Source organism: Daphnia carinata, chromosome 2, assembly GCF_022539665.2.
Source record: "Daphnia carinata strain CSIRO-1 chromosome 2, CSIRO_AGI_Dcar_HiC_V3, whole genome shotgun sequence".
Taxonomy (NCBI): Eukaryota; Metazoa; Arthropoda; class Branchiopoda; order Diplostraca; family Daphniidae; genus Daphnia; species Daphnia carinata.
Genome location: NC_081332.1, coordinates 3138263 through 3158957, shown reverse-complemented (window position 1 = coordinate 3158957; position 20695 = coordinate 3138263). Strand labels below are relative to the sequence as shown.

At 41.2% G+C, this 20695-nt stretch overlaps 2 protein-coding genes across 3 annotated transcripts; one reads left to right on the top strand and one right to left on the bottom strand.

Annotated features, from left to right (window-relative positions):
• The first annotated feature begins 276 nt into the window (after positions 1-276).
• Positions 277-19955, top strand: LOC130689379 (apoptosis-stimulating of p53 protein 1-like). 2 transcript variants are annotated; one of them, XR_009422089.1, is made up of 11 exons: positions 277-468; positions 1979-2183; positions 2620-2782; positions 2936-3129; positions 3250-3855; positions 3948-4484; positions 4589-4722; positions 4819-4985; positions 5071-5270; positions 5403-5555; positions 19945-19955. XR_009422089.1 is itself a non-coding variant. In XM_057512341.2 (10 exons), the coding sequence occupies exons 2-10, from the start codon at positions 2073-2075 to the stop codon at positions 5439-5441; spliced, it is 2151 nt and encodes a 716-aa protein (XP_057368324.1). In that variant the 5' UTR covers positions 277-468; positions 1979-2072; the 3' UTR covers positions 5442-5887. The 2 variants fall into 2 exon arrangements, 1 of the variants encoding a protein (XP_057368324.1); XM_057512341.2 differs by lacking the exon at positions 19945-19955 and having other exon boundaries at positions 5403-5887.
• On the bottom strand, positions 8418-12469 carry LOC130689369 (uncharacterized). Its single transcript, XM_057512330.2, has 11 exons — positions 12336-12469; positions 11491-11592; positions 10594-10695; positions 10320-10463; positions 10072-10230; positions 9797-9997; positions 9685-9731; positions 9399-9559; positions 9167-9314; positions 8708-9071; positions 8418-8640 (listed from the first exon to the last, which is right to left on the bottom strand). The coding sequence occupies exons 1-11, from the start codon at positions 12427-12429 to the stop codon at positions 8540-8542; spliced, it is 1623 nt and encodes a 540-aa protein (XP_057368313.1). The 5' UTR covers positions 12430-12469; the 3' UTR covers positions 8418-8539.
• Positions 19956-20695: the final 740 nt, after the last annotated feature.

Below are 20695 nucleotides of genomic sequence, written 5' to 3'. Positions count from 1 at the left end.
CATACATGTATACATAAAAAAGTGCTGTTGAAGAAAAGACTTTGAAGTCTTTTTCCTTTAAAAATTTAAATAAAAAGAAAGAAAAGAAAGTTGGACGTTTTCTTTTGAAAAATGTGTCGTTATTCTTGTCAAACAGGTCGTACACACAGAACGTATTTCGTCCTATTTGGCAATATCGAACGCTAGATGGCTCGAAGATCGCTTCCCCCTGAGGGCAAACATCGGCATTTCTCCCCTCCCACATTTTACCATCCATTTTGGTGGGGCTGAATTGCTAGTACCTGTGCAGTCTCTGTTGGTTCGGCCAAAGTTACAAGTGCATCGCTTGATCGAGGAGAGTTGTTTGTGTGTGTGTGTGAGTATCGAGTGTGTGAGTGCACTGAGATTGTGATTGTTGGAGCGAGAAACCGGAAATATCTCAGTTCTACATCAGTCTTTGACGAACCGTCACTTCGTAAATTTGTCCGTGTACGTATTAGCATTCAACACGCTGTCAATTCCGGCCATTTTTAATCCCTGTAGTGGTAGTTTCGTACACTCGACGTTTTGGCTTGTGGGTCTTCTTTGGAAACAGTATTGGTTTGCTAGGCTGGCTGCACACGCCGTTACGAAAAGAAAAAATCAAAGTTTTTTTTTTCACAGAACCTCATTTTCACGAGAGAACTTTTATTGTGACAAAAAAAAACTTGCTAATTTTCTTGTTCATTAAGCCTATTAACTTTATGGAATTTCGATCCCCCTCGGGCCCCCTCCTTCTCACGCCTCTACTTTATTCTGGTGTTCCAAGTTTTTAGAACATCCAATCGGTGGAATGCAGCATCAGCTATTCAACTCTTTTGAATTTAGGCTAGAGCTATTTCTAAAATAAAAACGGTTCGAACAAAACAGACGTCCATTCTATTCCATGTTCAAAAGAAGGTTCTGTCTGGAAGCAAGTGCTAGTTCGAATCATCCCAGCAGCCATTTGATGTTTGGCCATTTTTTTTTTTTTTTGCAGAGTTACGTGATCGACGAAAATTCCTGGGCGTTACCATGAATACTTGGCACGTTGCTAGCACGAGATATATTAAAGTTTTTTTTTTAATTTTGTTATTCGATATATCCTGTAAGCTTGTTCTCAATTTGTTTTTCACATTTGCCACACGAGTCCCATTGGATTGCGAGCTTTACCTTTGGGCGCCAAAAAAGACGTAGGAGAAAACATGTGTAACATCATGGCGTAAGGCACTATTTTCTTACCGTTAAAATAGAAGTAGGATGTCCGCGGGACATGAACTGACCCTTAGCGTCCTTCATTTCTTTTACCTTCTTTTTTTCTCTTCTTTTTTTCTTTTTCGTTGTCGACTTTGTTTATTCATAATGCAAACAGAAAAGGTGTTTTTTTGTCTTGTTCTTTTTTTACCCAAAACCTAATCTTATATATGATTGAAAAGGAGGGGGGATTGGGGGGCTGGTGTGTGCGGTTAAAAGTAGTTAGGTAAGAGGTGGGTGAGGATCGATCAGAAGGAGAACGCGGTCGTAGTGTGTTGTCGATGCAAATTGGACGGCCGTTTTAGAAGGAGGAAAAGGACTGGAGAGAATTCAAGAAATCCGGGTCTTCCTATAGATTTTCTTTCTTTTTCTCATTTCACCTAGGGCAGTAGGTTAACCATCCCATTCTAGGTGGGGTACACAACGATCTGCCTCTCTTTTAGCGTCTCTCACGCCAGGTTACCGCCGCGCCGTGACACTTGTTTTTTCTTCCTCTTCATTTTTTTTTTTCCTTTTCACATAAAGAATTCGATAAAGGATAACCGCAAATCGTTTCTTTTTGTTTGACGGCAAATGCGCGAGCTTTCCTTTCTTTTCAAAACACGAATTTTTTTGGGAAAGTTGTGTGGTGGTTTTAATGTTGTCACAAGTGCGCTCACATGCGCCCCATGTTTCTTTTCCATTCTACATTGTACTGAATGCCCATTTGTCCCTTCGATAAAATCAGGATGCCCGGAAGTAGGAACTCGGTTCGCCAGTTTGTCCAGCATTGAAAACTGTCGACAGCAAGCGGAAAACAAGACGGAGAAGGAAAATCAAAAATGAGGGGCGAGCCGACCACCAGTGAATTGCAGGCCCTGGCCGCCAGGCAGCAGCAGCAGCTGGACACTCAAGCAAGGCTGATTGCCGCCCGCGAGCACCGTTTGCGACAGGTAAATTATTGCTTTGAAACATAGAAAAAAAAGACGCAAAACATTTTTTTTTATTTCCGTGTTCCAACTAAATGGTTTGGCCTTCTATCTGTTCATTGTTTGCAAATGTTGTTCTAAAAAAAAAACGTTAATGGAGAAAGTAGCAGCTGGGAATTGTATTCAACAGTTATTTTTACGTGTTTAATTGCCTTTGCCAATTGTCTCGAAAAAAAAAGACAAGAATGAACAATCACATTCATGGATGATTAGAGTCGGTCACGAAAAGCGGCCTGTCGTTTAATTGTGGAGCAGGAAAAGTCGTAGGAATAAAATTGCAGGAAGATGCTGTCCCGCTGTATAACTGTTCAATTATTACAATGCTGTGTGCTGCAATTTAAACTTTAAATAACATGGCTTTTTTTTTTTTGTTCTGTCCGATCTGCGTATGTTTAAACAGGTGCAGGAGGGGGTCCAGGCCGTCAATGACGCTAGTGCCAGCAGCGAGGCGGAGCGAGTCCGCAAATTGCGCGAGAGAGTTGAAGCCCAGGAGGCCAAATTGCGCAAGCTGCGAGCTCTGCGGGGCCAGGTCGACCAACAACGGATCACCAATGGATCATTGTGTAAAGACCAGAGCAAAAAAAAGAAAACGAAAGATCTTATCTTTCGTTATGATCGCGCGTTATGATGTCGTAACTCTTTTTTTTTTCTTCTTTTTTGTTCTCGTTTCTTTCGTCTTCTTCATCAATTTCGATCGGATTGCCTCACCACCACAGCTGCGGACTTGACGTCGATCCGAGCGCTCTTCAACGAGAAGGAGAAGGAGCTGAGCATGGCCGCGGCCCAGGTGGAGGAGCTAACTCGCCAGTTGGAACAGTTCAGCGCTCAGACTCACCACGCCCAGGCTCATCCGGGAAGCAAGGCGTATTTTGTCCAGCTTCACCTTGAACGTCTCAGAGCCGAGCTGATGGTATGTGATTATTATTTGTTTTGACTACTTCGCCGATGTTTATGTACTTGCCCTCTAGCCAACAGCCAAACATTTGGGTTTATTTGTTGTTTCTCGCTTGTTTGTCGTGTTGCGTTTTAGTATCGGAACAAGCTGAACGAACAGAAGGCGGCCGATTTGAAGGAAAAGAAGGCCAGGCTGCTGGAGAATCGCGAAAACGTTGGCGATATGGAAATTCGAATCAATGAACTACGCGAACGATTGCAGCGAAAGAAGATGCTCAATCAGCAACTGGCCAGTCAACTTAGTGATTCGTCACAGAAGAACAACAAAGTTCTATCGCAACAACAACAGCAGCCGCCGCAGCAGAGGCCCACCAAGAATTCAGTGTCTCAGGTGGCAGCCATTGAACCGTTTAATCGCCAACAGCAGCCGCAACAATCGAACGCCAGCGATCAGCGCGGCGACGACGATGTGACGGATTTCAGCAAGAACGACCCAAAGTATCAAACACTGCCCTACAACACCCGTTTCCTGCCGATGAACTTCCACAATAACAACAATAACAACAACAATATGAGGGGCTCGCCGACGATGATGAAAGGTTTAAAGGTGGCCTCGGTCCCTCCGCAGGTGGCCGAAAAACCCGCTCTCCCGCCAAAGCCTGCCGTGAATTATAAGCCACTTCTGCCGCCCAGACAGAATCCCGACAAAGATTCTTCTATCGACCCGCCTCAACCCCCTTCGGTAAGTCTTTCACCGAAACATGATTTTCCACCGCCAAATTTTCAGAGAAAAAATTTCATTTCATTTGAAATTCTCGGGACGTCAATTTTCAGGATGAGAAGGGTATGGACTATTTGTTGGCCAAAGCGGAACTGCCGCTCAAACCCAAACCTTTAACGTTAAAGAAACACGTAATTCCACCTCCGCCACCTCCTTTGCCGCCTCCGCCGCCGTCGCAGCCGCCGGAGTTCTTGACCGAGATAACCAAAGATGAGGCAATGGATGCCGAGGATGAGCGGGACGATGAATCGTCGCATCCGCAAATAGAACAAACGGCGGATGACAGAGTAGGTGCCACGTATTCGGACCAGTCTGGCGAATCTCCGATGGCATCGACCCATCAACATTCTGCACCCATCCACGATGAAGACTCGGGGGTTGATCGAGCAGCGGCATCGCTAATGACAGAGGCACGCGATCCCTCGCCGCCACTAGAAGGCGTGGCCAGACGATTGCGCAAGGGTAATTTAAAGAGCGGCACAGCCGACGCTTTGCGAAAGTCGCGTCGAGTCAGCTTCGATCCGTTGGCTTTGCTATTGGACGCCTCGTTGGAAGGCGAACTAGAACTCGTTAAGAAGACGGCCCTCGAGGTGCGTATTGTTTTTTTGTTTTTTTCTACAAACCCACCCGTCCTTGAATTACAGGAGGGGGAAGCTTGTCTATTTATTTATTTTTTAATTGGATGTGTGTATAGGTGTCTAATCCCAGCGCTGCCAATGACGAAGGAATTACGGCGCTTCACAACGCCATATGCGCCGGCCATTTAGAGATCGTGCGGTTCCTCGTCGAACTTGGCTGTGACGTCAATGCCCAAGACAGTGATGGATGGTAAAAACGAGCATGTTTTATTGGCTTCCGTTAACCGCCATGATTGATTTGTTTTGTTTGTTTTTTTTTTGCGGCAAAAATAAAAAAAATATATAGGACACCGTTGCACTGTGCCGCTTCGTGCAACAATCTGGCCATGGTGAAGTTCTTGGTGGAGCACGGAGCCTGTATCTTTGCTGCGACGCTCAGCGACCAAGAAACGGCAGCTGAAAAGTGCGAGGAAGACGAGGAAGGCTTCGACGGATGCTCCGAATATCTCTACAGTAAGTCGATGATTTTGATCGGTTCATTGCGGATGCGATCGCAGTCGTTTTGATTGACGATAACGATCGGATTCGTTTTTTATAGGCATCCAAGAGAAACTGGGAATCTTGAATGGAGGTCGAGTCTCGGCCGTCTACGACTACGAGGCGCAGAACTCGGACGAGCTGACTTTTCGGATGGGAGACGAACTTATCGTACTGCGTAAAGGAGACGATTACGAGCGCGAATGGTGGTGGTCCCGTCTCAGCGATCATGAAGGTTACGTGCCTCGTAACTTACTCGGGGTAAGTCAACCGCACTGCTCTTTTTTCTTTTTCGAATTCATAGTTGAATCAACATGAAACGCCCAGTGTTTTCATTTTGGTTCTTTCTCTCTTTTTTTTTTTTCTCTCTATCTCGTGCATGACATGATGTAGCTGTATCCTCGGATGAAACGTAAGGAATCGGAAGAGTGATCGAACCGTGTTTTTCGTCCATGATGATCTGCATTTGACACGCTCTTACACGCCATCACACACTACACGCAACATCTCGCGGTTTTTATTTTCATCGTTATCTACCCGTTTTTTTTCCCCCTCTCTCGCGGCTCGTTTTTTTTTGTTTTTTTTTTGGAATGTTGGGTCGGATAGACTTCCTATTCATGCAAAACCGATTTTTATTTGCTCCGGCTGACTTGACAATCTCTCCCCCTTTTTTGTGTGTGTTATGTTATGTTTTTTTGGAGGGCCCTTCGGCGTTCGCAGCGAAACTCAATAGGCGTGTAAAAAAAATTGGGTTTTTCGACTTCCTCATCGCGCGGGAAGGATTCTCTGTGAATTGGACTTGTTTTTTCGGTACGTTGAGAAAACAAATTTTTTTTTTTTTCGTTTGAAACTCAATAGCCTCGAGTGTAAGGAGGAGGCTAAAAAGAAACGGTTTTATCTCACCTTAAAATCTGACCGCATGCTGTGTCACATATCGCTTTAGGTATCGCTTTTTTTGGCTACCCTTTTTTTTTTTCACCCTCCAAACGCATTTTTCATTGTTGCTGTTACGTCCCTATTTTTTTTTTGTCGTCGTCGCCATTCAAGTTTTTGTTCATGGCAGACTCCCTTCCTCTGTCACGATTAGCTTTTTTTTTTTACTCTCCTCCACTCTTTATGCATATAAACAAAACAATGAGCGAAAGATATAAAAAAAAAACAACAATGTTCTAGTGATTTGATTGGGCTGGGTGATGATAAAAAGAACTCTCTCGTTGTGTCGTCAAGAAAAAAAAAAGAAGAAAACTAACGTTTCGCCTCACCTGCAATACATTCACCTGCCCTTGCTGCAGGTTTGCAAAACACTTTTTTTGTTTTCGCTTCGGGTCGGTTATCGGTTTGGTTTTGATTGTTGGTGAAAGATTCCAAAAGGTTACCAGGTTACACACGTAAATAGTGTAACGTGTTCGGTGTGCTAGTTTCTTTTCTTTTTTCTTGGAGGTTTCTTTTTCATTTTGGTTGGCATAAGAAACCTGTTTTGTCCTCAAGTTATTCATTAATTCAAAACAAATCGTGATCTGATTGTCCTTATCAGCCAGTAGTTTCCATTTCCTTTTTAAGGGATTTGTTTGTTTTTATGCATAACTGTCTCTTCAAACAAGAAAAGACGGCTTCATTTCGTTCACATTCACGCGCGTTCCGTCTTGTTTAAAGATGATTTTTTCTACTCGAAGTCTCCATCATTCTTCACAATTTCTTTTTTTTTTTTGTATTCAAAAGGGACTCATTATCTTTCCTCCAGTATTTTTCTCGTTTCCAAGGAATGATTTAATGCCCAAACTTTTTGACGAGTACTCGCGCTCAATCGACTCAAAGAATGTTTTTCTTGAAATAATTTTGATATCGACTCTTGTCTAAAAAAATTTTTTCTCTACATCCGATGCGTCCGCTGTTTCTCATTTTTCTTTTCGTCAGAACCTGTTTGCGCAATCCGTTCTAAGTCGAACGTTAACGGCATCGAAACAAAAGGCACTACGGGTTTTTGTTGTATTTTTTTTTTTTATTATTATTTTCATTCGGTGCTATTGTGGGGTGTGCAAGAAAATGACCGCGTGCGCAGAGCGAGTTAGACGGGATTTTCGCTTCTTAACGAGTGCCAAGTATCGCAGCGACACGAGCCGTCTCAAGTCTAGGTCACCGTCGCCGACATCTTGATAAATGTATTTCGAATTCAGGCGGTATGATAGTGCCGTTGTCTCTTTGCCCAACATAACCTTATTTTGCCAAAAATTTGATAGCAAAGTAGGCCAGTCGAATGCAAAAAAAAAAATTAACTATAGAAAACGTGGCGTTTTATTTTTGTTTATTACGCACATTTTTCTTAGTTAGCCATGGTTTGTAAGTCGACTATTTCGGTCAGAGAAAGTTGCGCGTTCCGTTCATTTTTTTTTTGTTTTCTTTTTGAAGCATATGACTTTTTAAAACGTGACCTTAAAAATTGATTTGCTCGGCGGTAGCAGCAGTCATTGCCACATTCCATTGTCCAACCCGAATCCAATAAATACTGGTTGAATTTGACTTAATGTTCCCCTTTCATTCCCCTCCGATCGTAATCGAGAATGTTGTAGAAACGAATTTTCATTGAACGCACCGTTAGCTTTGCGCTTAACTGAATCGATTCATTGGCGTTTCATTTACCCGTAACAAACTGTTGATTTAAACCTTAAACTCCGTTAAACGTTCGTTTTTGTTTTTTTTTTGAACCTCTTTTTTCAAAATAAATAATTTGAACTTTTTGTATTTTCGTGGGCGTTAAACATGTCGTAATTGTCCAATCAGCAGCTCACTTGATTCGTGCCTCGTTTCCCCGTGTAGGCTTGTTGTTCAATCAGCTTTTTTTTTATTTTTATGTAGCGGCTTAGGAAATCCTTTTTGGTTTGCCCAGCGTTCGTTTTAAACAGCTGAGGGGCTAGTGGTTGTTGTTGGGCGAGACGGACGATTTGTTGATGGCTTCTAGTCGCGCCATTTTGCCTTTGGCGAAAGCCAGCCAGCGATTTCTACCCGTTTTTCTCGTGTTTGTTTCGTAAATTCTAGACCACATCGTAATAACAACAGTTGCAAACAAAATGTTGGTAATTTTCCGCCTTTTGGCAAATACGTTTGCGTGGCCTGTTTGTTGAAACCTCTGTAGAGTGAAGACGACCGTTATCCGAAACACTTTGTACAGGTGTCACAATCTACAATGTAGCTGAACGCTTCCGTTTTGCTCTGTTGGCTGCTGTGGATCTTAAATGGGAGATTACACACGCACCACCTGCCTAGTGGAGCAAAACGTTGTTTCCTTTTTTCCCCTACCCGTTTCAGATTTTTTTTTTTTTTGGGGGGGGGGAGTGTGAATAAAGTCATAAGATTGCATGGCCGATATAAAGTTAAGGAACATTTAAACAATATATGTATATGACGTTTTAAATGGACTTAAATTATTGAAAGCCATTGCACGCAGGCACGTAAAAAAAAAAATAAAGTAGAGGAACGCGGCGATAAATGAAACGATGAAGAAAAAGGTACGCACTTCTTTTTTTTTTCTTTTTTTACGACAGGTTGTGAGTAGATCTTTTAGTCAACTTCCTTTGGCGTGAAAAGCCCCTTTGAAAATTGCTTTCCCATCTCTCCATCAACTTTGTGCGCTTTGCTGAATACAAATGTTTCCAGTTTAACAACCACGAAGAAGCAAAGGGAAGAAGGGAAGGGTTACTCACCTCGCCATTCGGCTAGACCATCCTTATTGCTATCCAAATCTCTTCCTTCTACCTTGGGTGGTTGTTGAATTGTAGGCAAATTTCTCAATTCCCATATCGCGGACGTGATCGGCTCGTTAGTCGTATGGGCGTTATCCGCGCCCTGATGGCCGCATTTGAATTCTTTCAATTTCGTCTCGAGTGTTTGACTTTTGATGTCGATGAGAGATACGAGATGTTGTTTCACTTCCTGGACGTCGGCAATCGCCCGTCGTGTTTCTGTACTGCGCAACTGGATCACTTCTTCGAGGCGATTCAATCTCAATTTCAAATCTCCCGCCAACGTTTTTGCCAGCTTCTCCATCTCGTTCATTTTCTTTGAGATCTTTATATATGAAACGAAACGTGGCAGGTGCTTATTATTACTTTACGCTTTGAAGGTTCAATTGGAAATCATGTTGGAAAAGCGTTTAAACAAACCGTTGCTTCGAGACGAATCATTTTGTCCAAGGTCTCGGCGCTGGAATCCACTTTGACGTTGACGATCGAATTGAAATGATTTTGCCCATGGGCTGTCGGAGTGTCGGACCTTTTCCAAGGTTTTTGGCGTTCGAACTTTGATGAGAATCTGCGCACAACAAGAGAATGCACGAGATGCCTCTTTTCGTTGTGCGTTCGTGAAAACGTAAAGAAAAGAAAAAAAAAAAAATACTGGTGTTGTAAAGGCGGGCCGGTAAGGAACTCTTGAGCAGAAGGACGGGCAGTGCTTGGCCATAGCGACGACAGGGTAGCAGTAGCAGTAGCAGGTGAAATAGTAGTTTGACTTGAGTTGAAGGTCTCGCTCGTAGCGTTATGGAATGGAAATCCCCAAAGCTATTATAATATGGAAACAAGTTCGAAAGAGCGCATATTAGTTCCGTACATTTTTTTGGCGTTTTTTTTTTTGTTTTTGTTTTTGTTTTTGTAATTTTGTTTTATCTCAGCTTTTTCCTGTTCACATTTTGAGGTGTTGTGTTCAACGGCAAAGATGAATAATTGCTCCTGTCTGGGTGGGGAAACAGTATTTCAGGACAAAGTGCTTATTTGCATGTTTTCTTTTTTTCACGTTACCGGAAATTTCTGGATTTCGCGTCGTATTCCGAAATTCCGGTTTGGTTCTGTTCAATTTGTTTCCGTATTTCGGTGTGGAAATTTCACTTGCGTGCAAAGAAAACGGCAATGACGCGCTTCCCTTTTGGCGGTTTCTGGTTGAATTTGAATTAAGTACTGCAACAGTAGAATGTGGAAACCAAGGCTTCGTGGAAGAATTTCCTGAACACGAATTTTTTTTTGTTTTCATCCAAAATATTCATGCGATTCTAATTATCGTCGCCTTTAACATATACCTTCACGGAAACTACTCAGATGGCCAGCCGCTTGGGTTGTCGAGGTAGTTTTCATGAACGCGCTCGTTTGATTGTAGACTGATTGAGAAATTGATGTAGAAACTGGCGCCCATGTCGTGGAATCATTAAAGTCCATCGTAGAGTTCCTATTTTCTAGCTCTGCAATACCAACAAAGTCAGGTTCTTTTTCGAAATGTCTTTTCTTCTACGACCCACAAAGGCAACTTGACTTTCACTGATTGATTCACCTTGATATCTTAGAGTTATGCCCCTCGTTGTGGTAGCGTTCGCATGTGTAACGCTAGCAGGACTAGGTGATTCGCTCGTGTGATGATTGAACGAGTAGTTTCCTGAGTACATCTCGCTCGTTACATTTGTGTTGGTGTCAGTTCCTAAAAAAAAAAAAAAAACATTTTCTTGTTGTATTTGTTTAAGTTTTAGTTAAAATGGAATTGTTTCGGAACATTAGAGAAGAAAAGTCTTTAAATGTTTTAAAGATTATGCAGGCGATTGCAATCTTACCGTCCGTTTCGTTGGCATTCCAGTGTTCTGTAGTGAAGTTGAGGAAAATCGCTGAAGGGGTGTGGTTGAAATTGCCGATTAAATCGCTATCATTGCGTCCATCTGTGATTTATTATTTGAACATTTTCTTTTTCTTTTTCTTCTTTTTTTTTTTACAATGCCATAAAAATATAAATAAGCACAATTGCCATTGCGAAACTTTTGCTGATATTCTTGTAGAGCGCCCTGAATAAAATTAACCCGACCACCGAGAAGAATAGTCGATCGTAACATTTCGAATTTTTTATGGTTGACATTTGAATTTCAAGGACTTGTTATTGCCGAGGACGAGCCGTCTATTTCGGAGATAAGAATTTATAATTGTAACCAAAAGATCCGTAACATTGGCAGTGAAAAAAAGCTTCGTAAAAATTAGTTGAATAATCAACGAAAGTTATTCAGCTAGTGTGCAATTTAATCTGGATATTTTTAAGCTTTTCAAGGCGCTCCAAACAAATGCTGTCGGCAAAAATATCGGAATGCAATCTCATTTTCTTTTCCCCTCTTCGCCGTGCGATTTGACGAGACGTTGCCTTTTCGTTTAATGACTTGTTAAAGTGATTAGACGCAGTGCAAAACTATTCAGGCCAATTTAAGCGAAACGCCGTGTTATCGAAATCATTTCTCTAACGAAGCCGAGGAAATCGAGTCAATGGGAACGCTAGAAGAATGCTCTGTAAAACGAAAGGAATAACTGTGAAGAGGTCCCGTTTTTACGAACTCGTAAAAACTGTAACCTCTTAGTTTTCTTTTGTTTCATTCTTCCCTTTTTCTTTTTTTAACAATGTCGTAAAGAAAAAGGGGGGAAATTAAATCTATGCATCCTAAACGATAAAAGAAGTGCAGTTTTTTTTTTACCAATTGAGCAGACAGCCAATGCGATCGTGAGAGAGAGAATGTAAAGACGAGACTGAAAGGTTAGATTGATCCAACGGAGTTTCATCCTATTCGACGCCGACGCTGTAATAAAATACATTTTTTTTTTAAATCACAATTTAAAAGAAGATTTTAAAATGGGAAAATAGAATTTAAAAAAAAAAATGTTTGTGACGCGAGGGCGTGGTAGAAAGCCAAAAGAGTTAGTTTGCTTTTTGTGAAACTAATCTTTTCGCCCGTTCCCACCTTCTTCGTGATCCCTGCTGCTCGAACGTGTTGTTGCCTTTATGTAAATTTTCCAATCATGACGTTTGCAGTATTCACGGGATTCGATTTGATAAACGAGCTCTCTTCGCCACACAATGTGGGATTTGATTTAAACACAGTCAGGGATGTCAATGGTGAGAACAGATGAAAACAAAGTCGACCTATTCTACATTTTGAAGTTCTTATTCAAATAGAACAAATGGGAAGGCTCTTTTTCATTTGTTAACCCACAGAAAAGGCCATGTAGACTATTTTCGGGATTGTTGAAATAGTTTGAACGAATTCCGAAGGCAGAGAAAGAGCACTGATGCATGTCTTGCCAAGTGCTATCTGTAATGGCCTGACTTTGGAAGCAGCCAGTAGCGTGACGATGCTGAAAAATGTACCGACTGTCATCGCAATTCGTTCAATCACTCGTCATCAGTCGAACTACAGAAATAGCTACTTTTCTTTTCTTTTCTCTTTTTTTTTTTTTTTTTTTATGTATGTTTGATTTGATGTTTAGTTTTGGTTTGCAAAAGGAAAAGGACGTTGAGAACTTAAGATTTCCACTGACGTACCTGCGTTTCGTGTTCGTTTGTTGAGAGTAATCTGCTGCGCAGGCACACCTGAAGCCTTGAACTTTCGATTAAAAATGGCAGAAAGGTACGCCATGTTATCTCATCCTTACACTCGATTCCCGCCTTTCCCTGCCTTTTTCCAACGTGACAATTCAGGTGAAAAAGAGAGTCCTCTAGTTGCATTCAACTTTATCGTAACATTTGATCCACCTGATTTTTTTTTTTGCCACTAGGGTTTTTCGAAAAACAATTCTTTTGTTTCAAATCCAACGGGTCGGTTTCTTTTGCCCATTTTTTCTGTCTCTTTGTGCGACAGGTAGGCATGTTGATAGTTGCGTGAATTCCATTTTGATTTATGACAGCGCCAATGTCACGGTATAGAAGATATAGAGATAGGTCTATCGGACTTTGTTTGATGATCGCGGCCAGATATTTTCAAGCCTGCCAAATGCAATTCGATTTCGTGCAGAGCTGCGATTCTTATCAGCGATGTCGAATCGATTTTATTGCGCACTTGTTTTTTTGTTTTTTTCTTGTTCTCTTACCGCATGTTTATTTCTGGGAATCCGCTTCACGCTGGATAATTCCTACTAAAATGTCGTCATCGTTTAAAAGATGCGCGTTCAGGGGCGACATCCTATACTGATAATGTATTACCTGTCAGCAGCCAGGTTTTTTTTTTTTTGTTTAAATTATATTTAGTTTATTTATTTTTTTGTACATTAGCCGTTGGGCTGTGTTGTGTGTCGTGATAGTGGATTCGGTTTCTCATTTTCTTCAACAATTTTCTCATTTCTCTTTTCACGGAAAATACGCCAACTGCGTCATTCAATGCGGGTTTTTGTTCGTTGTAATTTACTGCGCGTCGGCTAACGCCAGAAAAACTCAGTCGATTGAAAAAGGTTTTTTCAAAAATGCTTTTAATGCGATAATGAATTGCGCGTTTTCTTGGTAAAACGTGTTCCAACCTTTCTAATGCAATATCTGACTAAGGTTTCCGAGATAAAAAGCACACAGCACTTTCAACTACTCGTTACATCTAAAGCTGTACCGTTTAAAAAATTTCGACTCGAGTTCTTTATAAAAAAAAAAAAAAAAAAGATAAATAAAAATCATTAATTTTTATTTTTCTTGCGGTTTCGCTGAAGACTTCTTTAAAGTCGAAAAGGATGACGTTTTGTTGCAAATAATAAAAAAAGACATACGCCAAACGGGGGGAAAGCGGAAGAAAAGAGGATTTGAACATCGGAAGGGTTTTGCAGCTGCATATGAAATAATGAATACCTATAGGCGTGTAGGCGTTTGGGAAGAATGCAACCTTGGTTTCATCCGTAATTTTTGCAGTCGAAGGGAGTAGTTGTCATGCAAATTTGGCTTCGTGCGTTGCCAAGCTTTTTTTTTTTTTATTATTTTTGTTGGGAGAGAGAGATGGAAAACGTTTATTTCAGGCCATGACTCGGGTCGGGTGTTCGATAGCATTTTTCGAATGCGACGTGACTCCTCGAACGTTTTTTTGTTTTTTTTTTTAAATTCCGTACCGGATTTGTTTGCAAAAGGAAAATGAATTATTTATTAAAATAATGCGGAATTAACAAATAGGAGGGTTCGGTATTTTTGGCTCCTCTCTCAGCGGCATCTAATGTCGTTTGCGGTAGAGGTCACGTTCTTTTTTTTTTCTCTTGGGCGAGACGGTGTAAAAAAAAAAGAAAATTTTTCCTTTTTGTTTTTAATCTTCCTGTCTGCAAATATCACGTTGTTACAAAGTCAAGGACGGCTTTAGAAATAATTTGAATTTTGACGTAAGTGACTGGAAGTTCAAGATGGGCGGTTACATTTCGCAATCAATCTACATTAATATGAGGAGTGCTTTTAGAAGCACTCTAGATTGCCATCTATTTGAAATTTCTCCGACTTACATTTTTTTTTCAAACTTCAATGTCAGTAAAAATGGATTACCATACAGCCTCTGAGTTCTTTTTTTCTTTCATTCACTTTTTTACTGTGCTCAATCGTAGCGGTTACCTGACTGACCGCTAGGTGGCACCATGTTATGGGAGCTTCGGATTTAATGTAAAAACCAACAATGTTGGATGTTTTGATTTACCTTGAATGGGAATTTTCCTTGTTGCAACGCGCTGTTTAAGTCGCTGTTTATGAGTTTAATCTCATCTCCTTTGATTTCCCACATTGAATGGCATAATGGCGTCCTGTCACCACACAAAGCTGCACAACATCCTGTTGACGTCATTCCCGTTATATTTTATATTTGCGGTCTTCGAAACCTTATTTTGTTGTCGCCGTTGTCGAAGGATTTGAAAGCTCCGCGTCAATCCAATCGGGTTGTACGATGCATTATTGCCGTACATCCACATCCTACGGTTTCCTCCATCCATTTTTTTTCCCCCGTCACACCAATCAAACTTGGTCACAACATTTGGAACTCTTGACACGATTATTGCCTCGTTGATACGCGACATTGACGTGGATTTAAGGCCACATGTTTCATTTAAAATCGCTTGCTTGTTTCCCCTTTGATCCCGAATGCGACTAAAACATGCAGCATCATTTCAAAGAAGATTTGTTTGCTTAATAATGAATGCCCTATTTTGCTGCGTCGGCAAGGCATCATCGGCTTACCGTAAGAACATTACGAAAGAAAAAAAAAAGTACCGGTAGCAAAAACAGAGGAAGAGTGCGACGTTTCTTTATTCATGAATTTCCCATCATCCCGTCTCTTTCTACTCAACATTTCGTGCTGCTGGATTTACATGCATGCAATCTATATTGATAACGCCTTTAGGAATCGGGCCGGCAATGTTGCTTAAGAGAATGCGTAAGCGTAACGGTGTACATAGGCATGGGGTACTCTGTTTTCACGTCATGAATATTACATCCTGCTAGATGTAGATGGTGCGGACACGGTAGACGTGTAAAAAGAAACGGAGAGAGAGAGAGAGAGAGAGATAAAGATAGGGTTCCGAGATGCTCTAGGGTTGGTAGTCTCTGGGGTTCTTTTCGTCTGTTTTCCACGTATCGCATACAAGACTGATGACTCGGCGTTCCAGTGCCCGTTGGGATGCATCTGTGTCAGCTTCGGAACGGGCTGAACATGAGTAACGCGGTACACGGCCCTCCACTGGTTGTTGATTGGCTTTTAAGGAAAAATAGAAAACTTTGTGGCTGTGGAAACTTTGAATAGGGAAGTTTGAAAATGAAATATGAAATGCAATTCAGCTTATCAACGAGAAAAGCCGGATGTTTTAATATCAGGAAGGAGAGGATCTAATTTTATTTTTACCAATTGTCCGTGGGGTTTTGTCTGCTGTATCCGCTGCTCGTAATATTTATTTTATTTTATTTTTTTTGAGTTGACTAATCCGTTTGGGAAAGTAGAGGGGAGATTTCGATCAATTCCATTTTTTTGCGCCGTTTTTTTCTTTTGTCATGCATTTTTTTTTTCCTCTCAATTTTTGTATCATTTATTACGACTTCCTCTTTTTTCCGCTTTTTCTTTGTAGTATTAAACACCCTATTGTTCGCCATCTTTGTACGATTCCAACAAGAGACGGCCAGTTTAAAACCATTAGCTGCACTGGCACCGTTGGCCGTCTCTTGCTCGTCTCTCCCCCTCTCTCTTTTTTTTTTTTTGTAAATGGGTTTAACGTTTTTCCTTACCCGTACAGCGAGCGTGTAGAAAAGACGTTTCTCTAAAGCCGATTATTTCATAAGACACGGAGTAACATCGAAAGGGATGACTTTTGCGTACACACACACACAATCGATTACGACACATTGGGGAGGGGAGCGAAGCCGAAATAATATGTATCAATAGATTAGTTTGAAAACAAGAAGCCTTTCTTTATTATTATTATTATTTTTTTTTTTTTTGCTTTTACTTTCCACAAAGAGAGAGAGAAATAAAAGATCATTATTTATAGTTTCGTCGATAATTGTAATATCCTTTGCCGTCTCACGCTTCGTGAGTCAAGTCGAGAAAGATGTGCGAATCACGATTTATTTGTAACCATGACACACGATCTTTTCTGGGAGGGAGAGGTGGGTGGAGAGGACGGTTGGCAATAAAAAAGGGAAACGGGGATTACTTTTGTTTTTACTTTAACCCATCCCTCGTCGTTCTATCCAATATAAATAAGAGGGGAGCAAGGAGGAGATCTTCGGGATCAAGTCGTCGATGGTATGCGCTCTGCATACTTGATTTATAATGTTCGCCAGTCAAAATAGATGCTCCGTTTCCTTACCCAAATTGAAAATGGTTCTTCCCCTTTTTTTTTTCTTTTTTTTTTGAAGAGGGGGGGGCGCTCCCGGTTTTACCAAACTGATTGCAAAAACGGCGAAGGGACTCATTGACGTCACTCGAATGAAGATCGTTATTCTTATTTATATTCACCAGCGAGATTGGATCGTACGAGTCCCGTTGAAGGGGAAGACTAGCGCTTGCTTTGGAACACGCATTTTTTTTTTTTTATCGGCCCTCCCAAATCTGCGATCGCGAGCGCCGCCTGAATCGAATCACGCTGATTGTCTGCGTGCGTGTCTGGTGATGGTGGGCACACGACACGATGATGCGCCATTCACTTTTAAATAGCAAAAGAGCGGCAAAAAAAAAAAATGAAATAAAAACGGTAGTTGTTTTCTTTTGTTAGTTTTTCAATAGTCGATTACAGTTGGATCTTACGCGGTTTCTAAAGAGGCCCTTCGATTTTTTTTTTTTCTTTGGCAGCCATTTTGGGTGTCAAGTAGGTAGGCGGGAATGTTCAAACCTTTTTCTCTTTTTTTTTTTTTTTTATTTTTTTTTATTCACATTCCATCGTTTACTGCCATTAGTACGTATCCCCATTTTGGATCGTCTATTCTTACGTTTTACTCGTGTTTGAATCATTTCATGTTTTCTTGTTCTCTTGTTACCTTTTTCAATCCGGAAGGCGTGAAAATGTAACACATTTTTCTTGTGCCTCCCTCTCTTCAGAATTTCACCTCGCATCGATTGTAATAATGAGGAGAGAGAAAAAAAAAAAGGAAAAAATTTGTATGCCGCCCGTTTCACTGACAGCCCATAACTGAAATTCTTTCGCACATTCCCGTTTCAAACTAGTTTGACTATTGTCCATTTTTTTTTTTTTTGGCTTCTAACTATAGCAGAGGTGTCCCACGCTTTGAAAAAAAAAAAAAAAAATCCTTTCAATGTTGAAAATGTGTGATATCCCCCAGTCCATCCGTCTCGCTCCTTTCTCAACGTTCTTACCTTAGCGGCTATGGACTAACAAAAAAAAAGAAATGAATGAATAAAAAAGGGGGGGGGGGCCCTCCTGTCGTCATGCTGACCACTTTTCCATAGCCGCACAAACCTTTTTTCTGGAACGCGTTTTTTTTTTTTTTTCGTCGTAAAAAATGAAATAAATTGAATAGTTGGGAAAGAGGAGGCGGAGCAGCGGTCACATGTAGACGTGGCCTTTTTCTTATGTTCTCATTGTTGTTGCACGAGATGTGCGATAATAATAAATCAAGCGAAAGTTTTGCCCTTTCACGGGTCCTTCTTCGGTGAAATGCGGAGAGTCTTTAATCCCAACTTGAAGTGACTGTAAGACTGAAATTCATTTTTTTTTTCTTTAACAATTCTACGCTACTCCAATTTGCTCCGTCGAAATCCACTCGAGATGAAGTGGGGGGGCAGAGTCTTTTGGCCTAAATGTCTTTTATCCTTTTTTAATTGTAGCAGCTGCTCGTTCGCTCTGCATTAATCTCCATCGTACGTAAACAAACGAGTGGAGGGGCTAATTTTTCTTAAAGACGATCAATGACTGGAATAGATGGCAGTGGACGTTTGATATCGCACGATGCTCTTTTGTTCTTTACATTTGAAGAGGGACTTGAATGATTTTCAAAACGGTGGATGTGCTTAATCGTAAAATGCGGGGGAGTTGGAGGAACGATAAAGTAGGGTGACACTTTCTTGCCTTTGCCTGTCGTCTAATAGACTTAGCCGTCGCTCTCTGTCGTACATGTGCCCCCTGCTTTGCATGTATGCAGAACAGTTAGGACATTAGTAAGTGAGCCCAGGTGTCGTCGCCCGTTTTACATGTTGAATAAATCAACAGAAATACAAGGAAAAACGTTACGTCGTCTCGCATTACTCGCATCGTACGTGGGCGTTTTTTCTTTTTGACGCACTTCCTATTAAGTTTAAAAAAATAAAAAGCAATTTCTTTTTTTTCCTTCATTTTTCTGGGTGGCCTTTTACGCGACGCCCTTCTTTTTGTATGTGTGTGTGGGAATTTATCGATCTTTTCGCACTTAAGAAAAAGAAAACGGACGAGGCCCAAATGCGGTGATTCTTTACAGGAGGAACATAACCCTCTTGTTTGTACTTGGTTCCTGTTCGACAAGTCTGAACATTTCCGCCTCTGCAGTACAGTTCTATTTCTTTTCTTTTTTTTATCTTTAAAGAAAAAAAAAATTCCTTTTATTTCCGTTTTTTGGGGGGGAAGAAGGGGAGCTGTCGTGAACTTCTGGTATTCCTGGTAAGAGGTCGTATTTCTCCATTTGAACAGTGGACGGAAAGGGGGGGGGGAAGGGAGAAAAGTATTTTATTTTTTTTTTCGATGTGAGCCGGATGAGTTTATATTTTAGTTTTCTTTGTAAAACAGCGGACATTTGATCTTGGTTGCTTTGACATCATATTCTTCCATGTCAACAGCTACAAACAGAAAGCGAAGAAGCGAACGTTCCATTGTTTTGTTTTTCCCCCAAAATAGGCATAGGCAAACATTGCATCGTAACGCGCAATGAACAAGCGCTTTAAGTTTGGAACATGCGGCACGATCGAACAGCAGTTTAATATTGTTTGATAATAAATTGCTGCCCGTGTGCCTAACATTAGTTGGCTTACACGTTGCGAGTTGTACTAACGGGAAGACCCGTCAACACGCCCGCCGTGTTGTTTACGAGCGTACGCCATCAAGAGAACGTCGTTGATTAACGCAGACCCGGAGGACGTGGAAATCGACGGCGTTCAGCGGCATCACATTTTCCGATCCCCGGTGGATTGTTAATAAACGACGTTGCTCTCTCTATGGCAGTTGAATCAGATGTTAATGACGTCGTGCCTAACCGATTTCAGCCGTACTCGATTTTTGCTTGTGTTTAGGATTATAGCGAAACGACGTTGCCCGTATTCAATTGCGTTCAACAGCCGCCCGAAAATCTAAATCCCGAAACATCGCGACGATCACGAAAAGATGTCCGGAAGTGGAACGTCTTCACGTTAAATAGAAAAAACACACACACACACACACACACACACACAAAGACGCACACATTTGAAACATTTTCGTGACAGGCTGGGAAATTATTATGCATTACGTTCGGGGGATGCAATGACACGAACGAAATGCATTAGATTAACTCATTCTTTTTCTATCTCTTTTTCGTAGTGCGCCGTGTCACGATAATTGTGTGTGCGTCCTTTATTTTATATACAACTGCGCGCGGCTTTGTTTTTTGTTTTGTTTTTTTGTTTTTTAAATGCGGCACATAACGAGATAACACATAAGTGGGGTTTGGCAACGGCCATTATTCGTCGCCTCAACCGCTCTCGCCCTTTTTTTCTTTTACGATTCGTGCGTGATTGTTGGCGTGAAATCTATTATACACACACATACACACGCGTAACGCAAACTTGTCTTGTGGGTTCTGTACGGTTCGCTTGCATATATATATTTTTTTTTTTTGTTGGCCTAAATATTATCCATCCATATTTTTTTTTCGAGTTTTAAAACGTCGCTGATGAATGACTCTGCGAGATAGACACTCCAAGTTTTGGGGGTTAGGAAAAAAAAAAAGAAACCGAGTCACGCGTGTTGTGTTCGCTTGCGTAGTTTGGAGTTTCCGCTTCTACTTGTCCGTGTCTGGGTAGATAAGCACATTAGCTCATTGCTGGCGTGTTTGAATTGAAATTTTTGAAGAAAAAAAAAAAAGAGAAGACATTCGGAGACGGTTGTAAAAGGGGAAAAAAAACCGTTGAAATTGGAATAGAAATTGTGTCAGCAAGTTGAAACCGAGGAGTTAAAAATATCCCTCCCCACGCAAATGAGTTGGAGGGGAGTTATTATTAGCTAGGGAATGGTAAAGGCAATAATCACCATAGACACACACACACACACACACAAAAGGCGTTGCGAAGATTTAATTTGGATTGTAAAAACAAAACGAAGAAGGAGAAAAAAAAAATCAAATTTAATCAGCCGAGGGTGGGTTTGAGAGAAGTAAAATTTCAGTGCACCCTCGTCATATAAAATCAACAGGGGGGGGGGGGGGGCTTTGCTACGTATGCATTGGTCAAT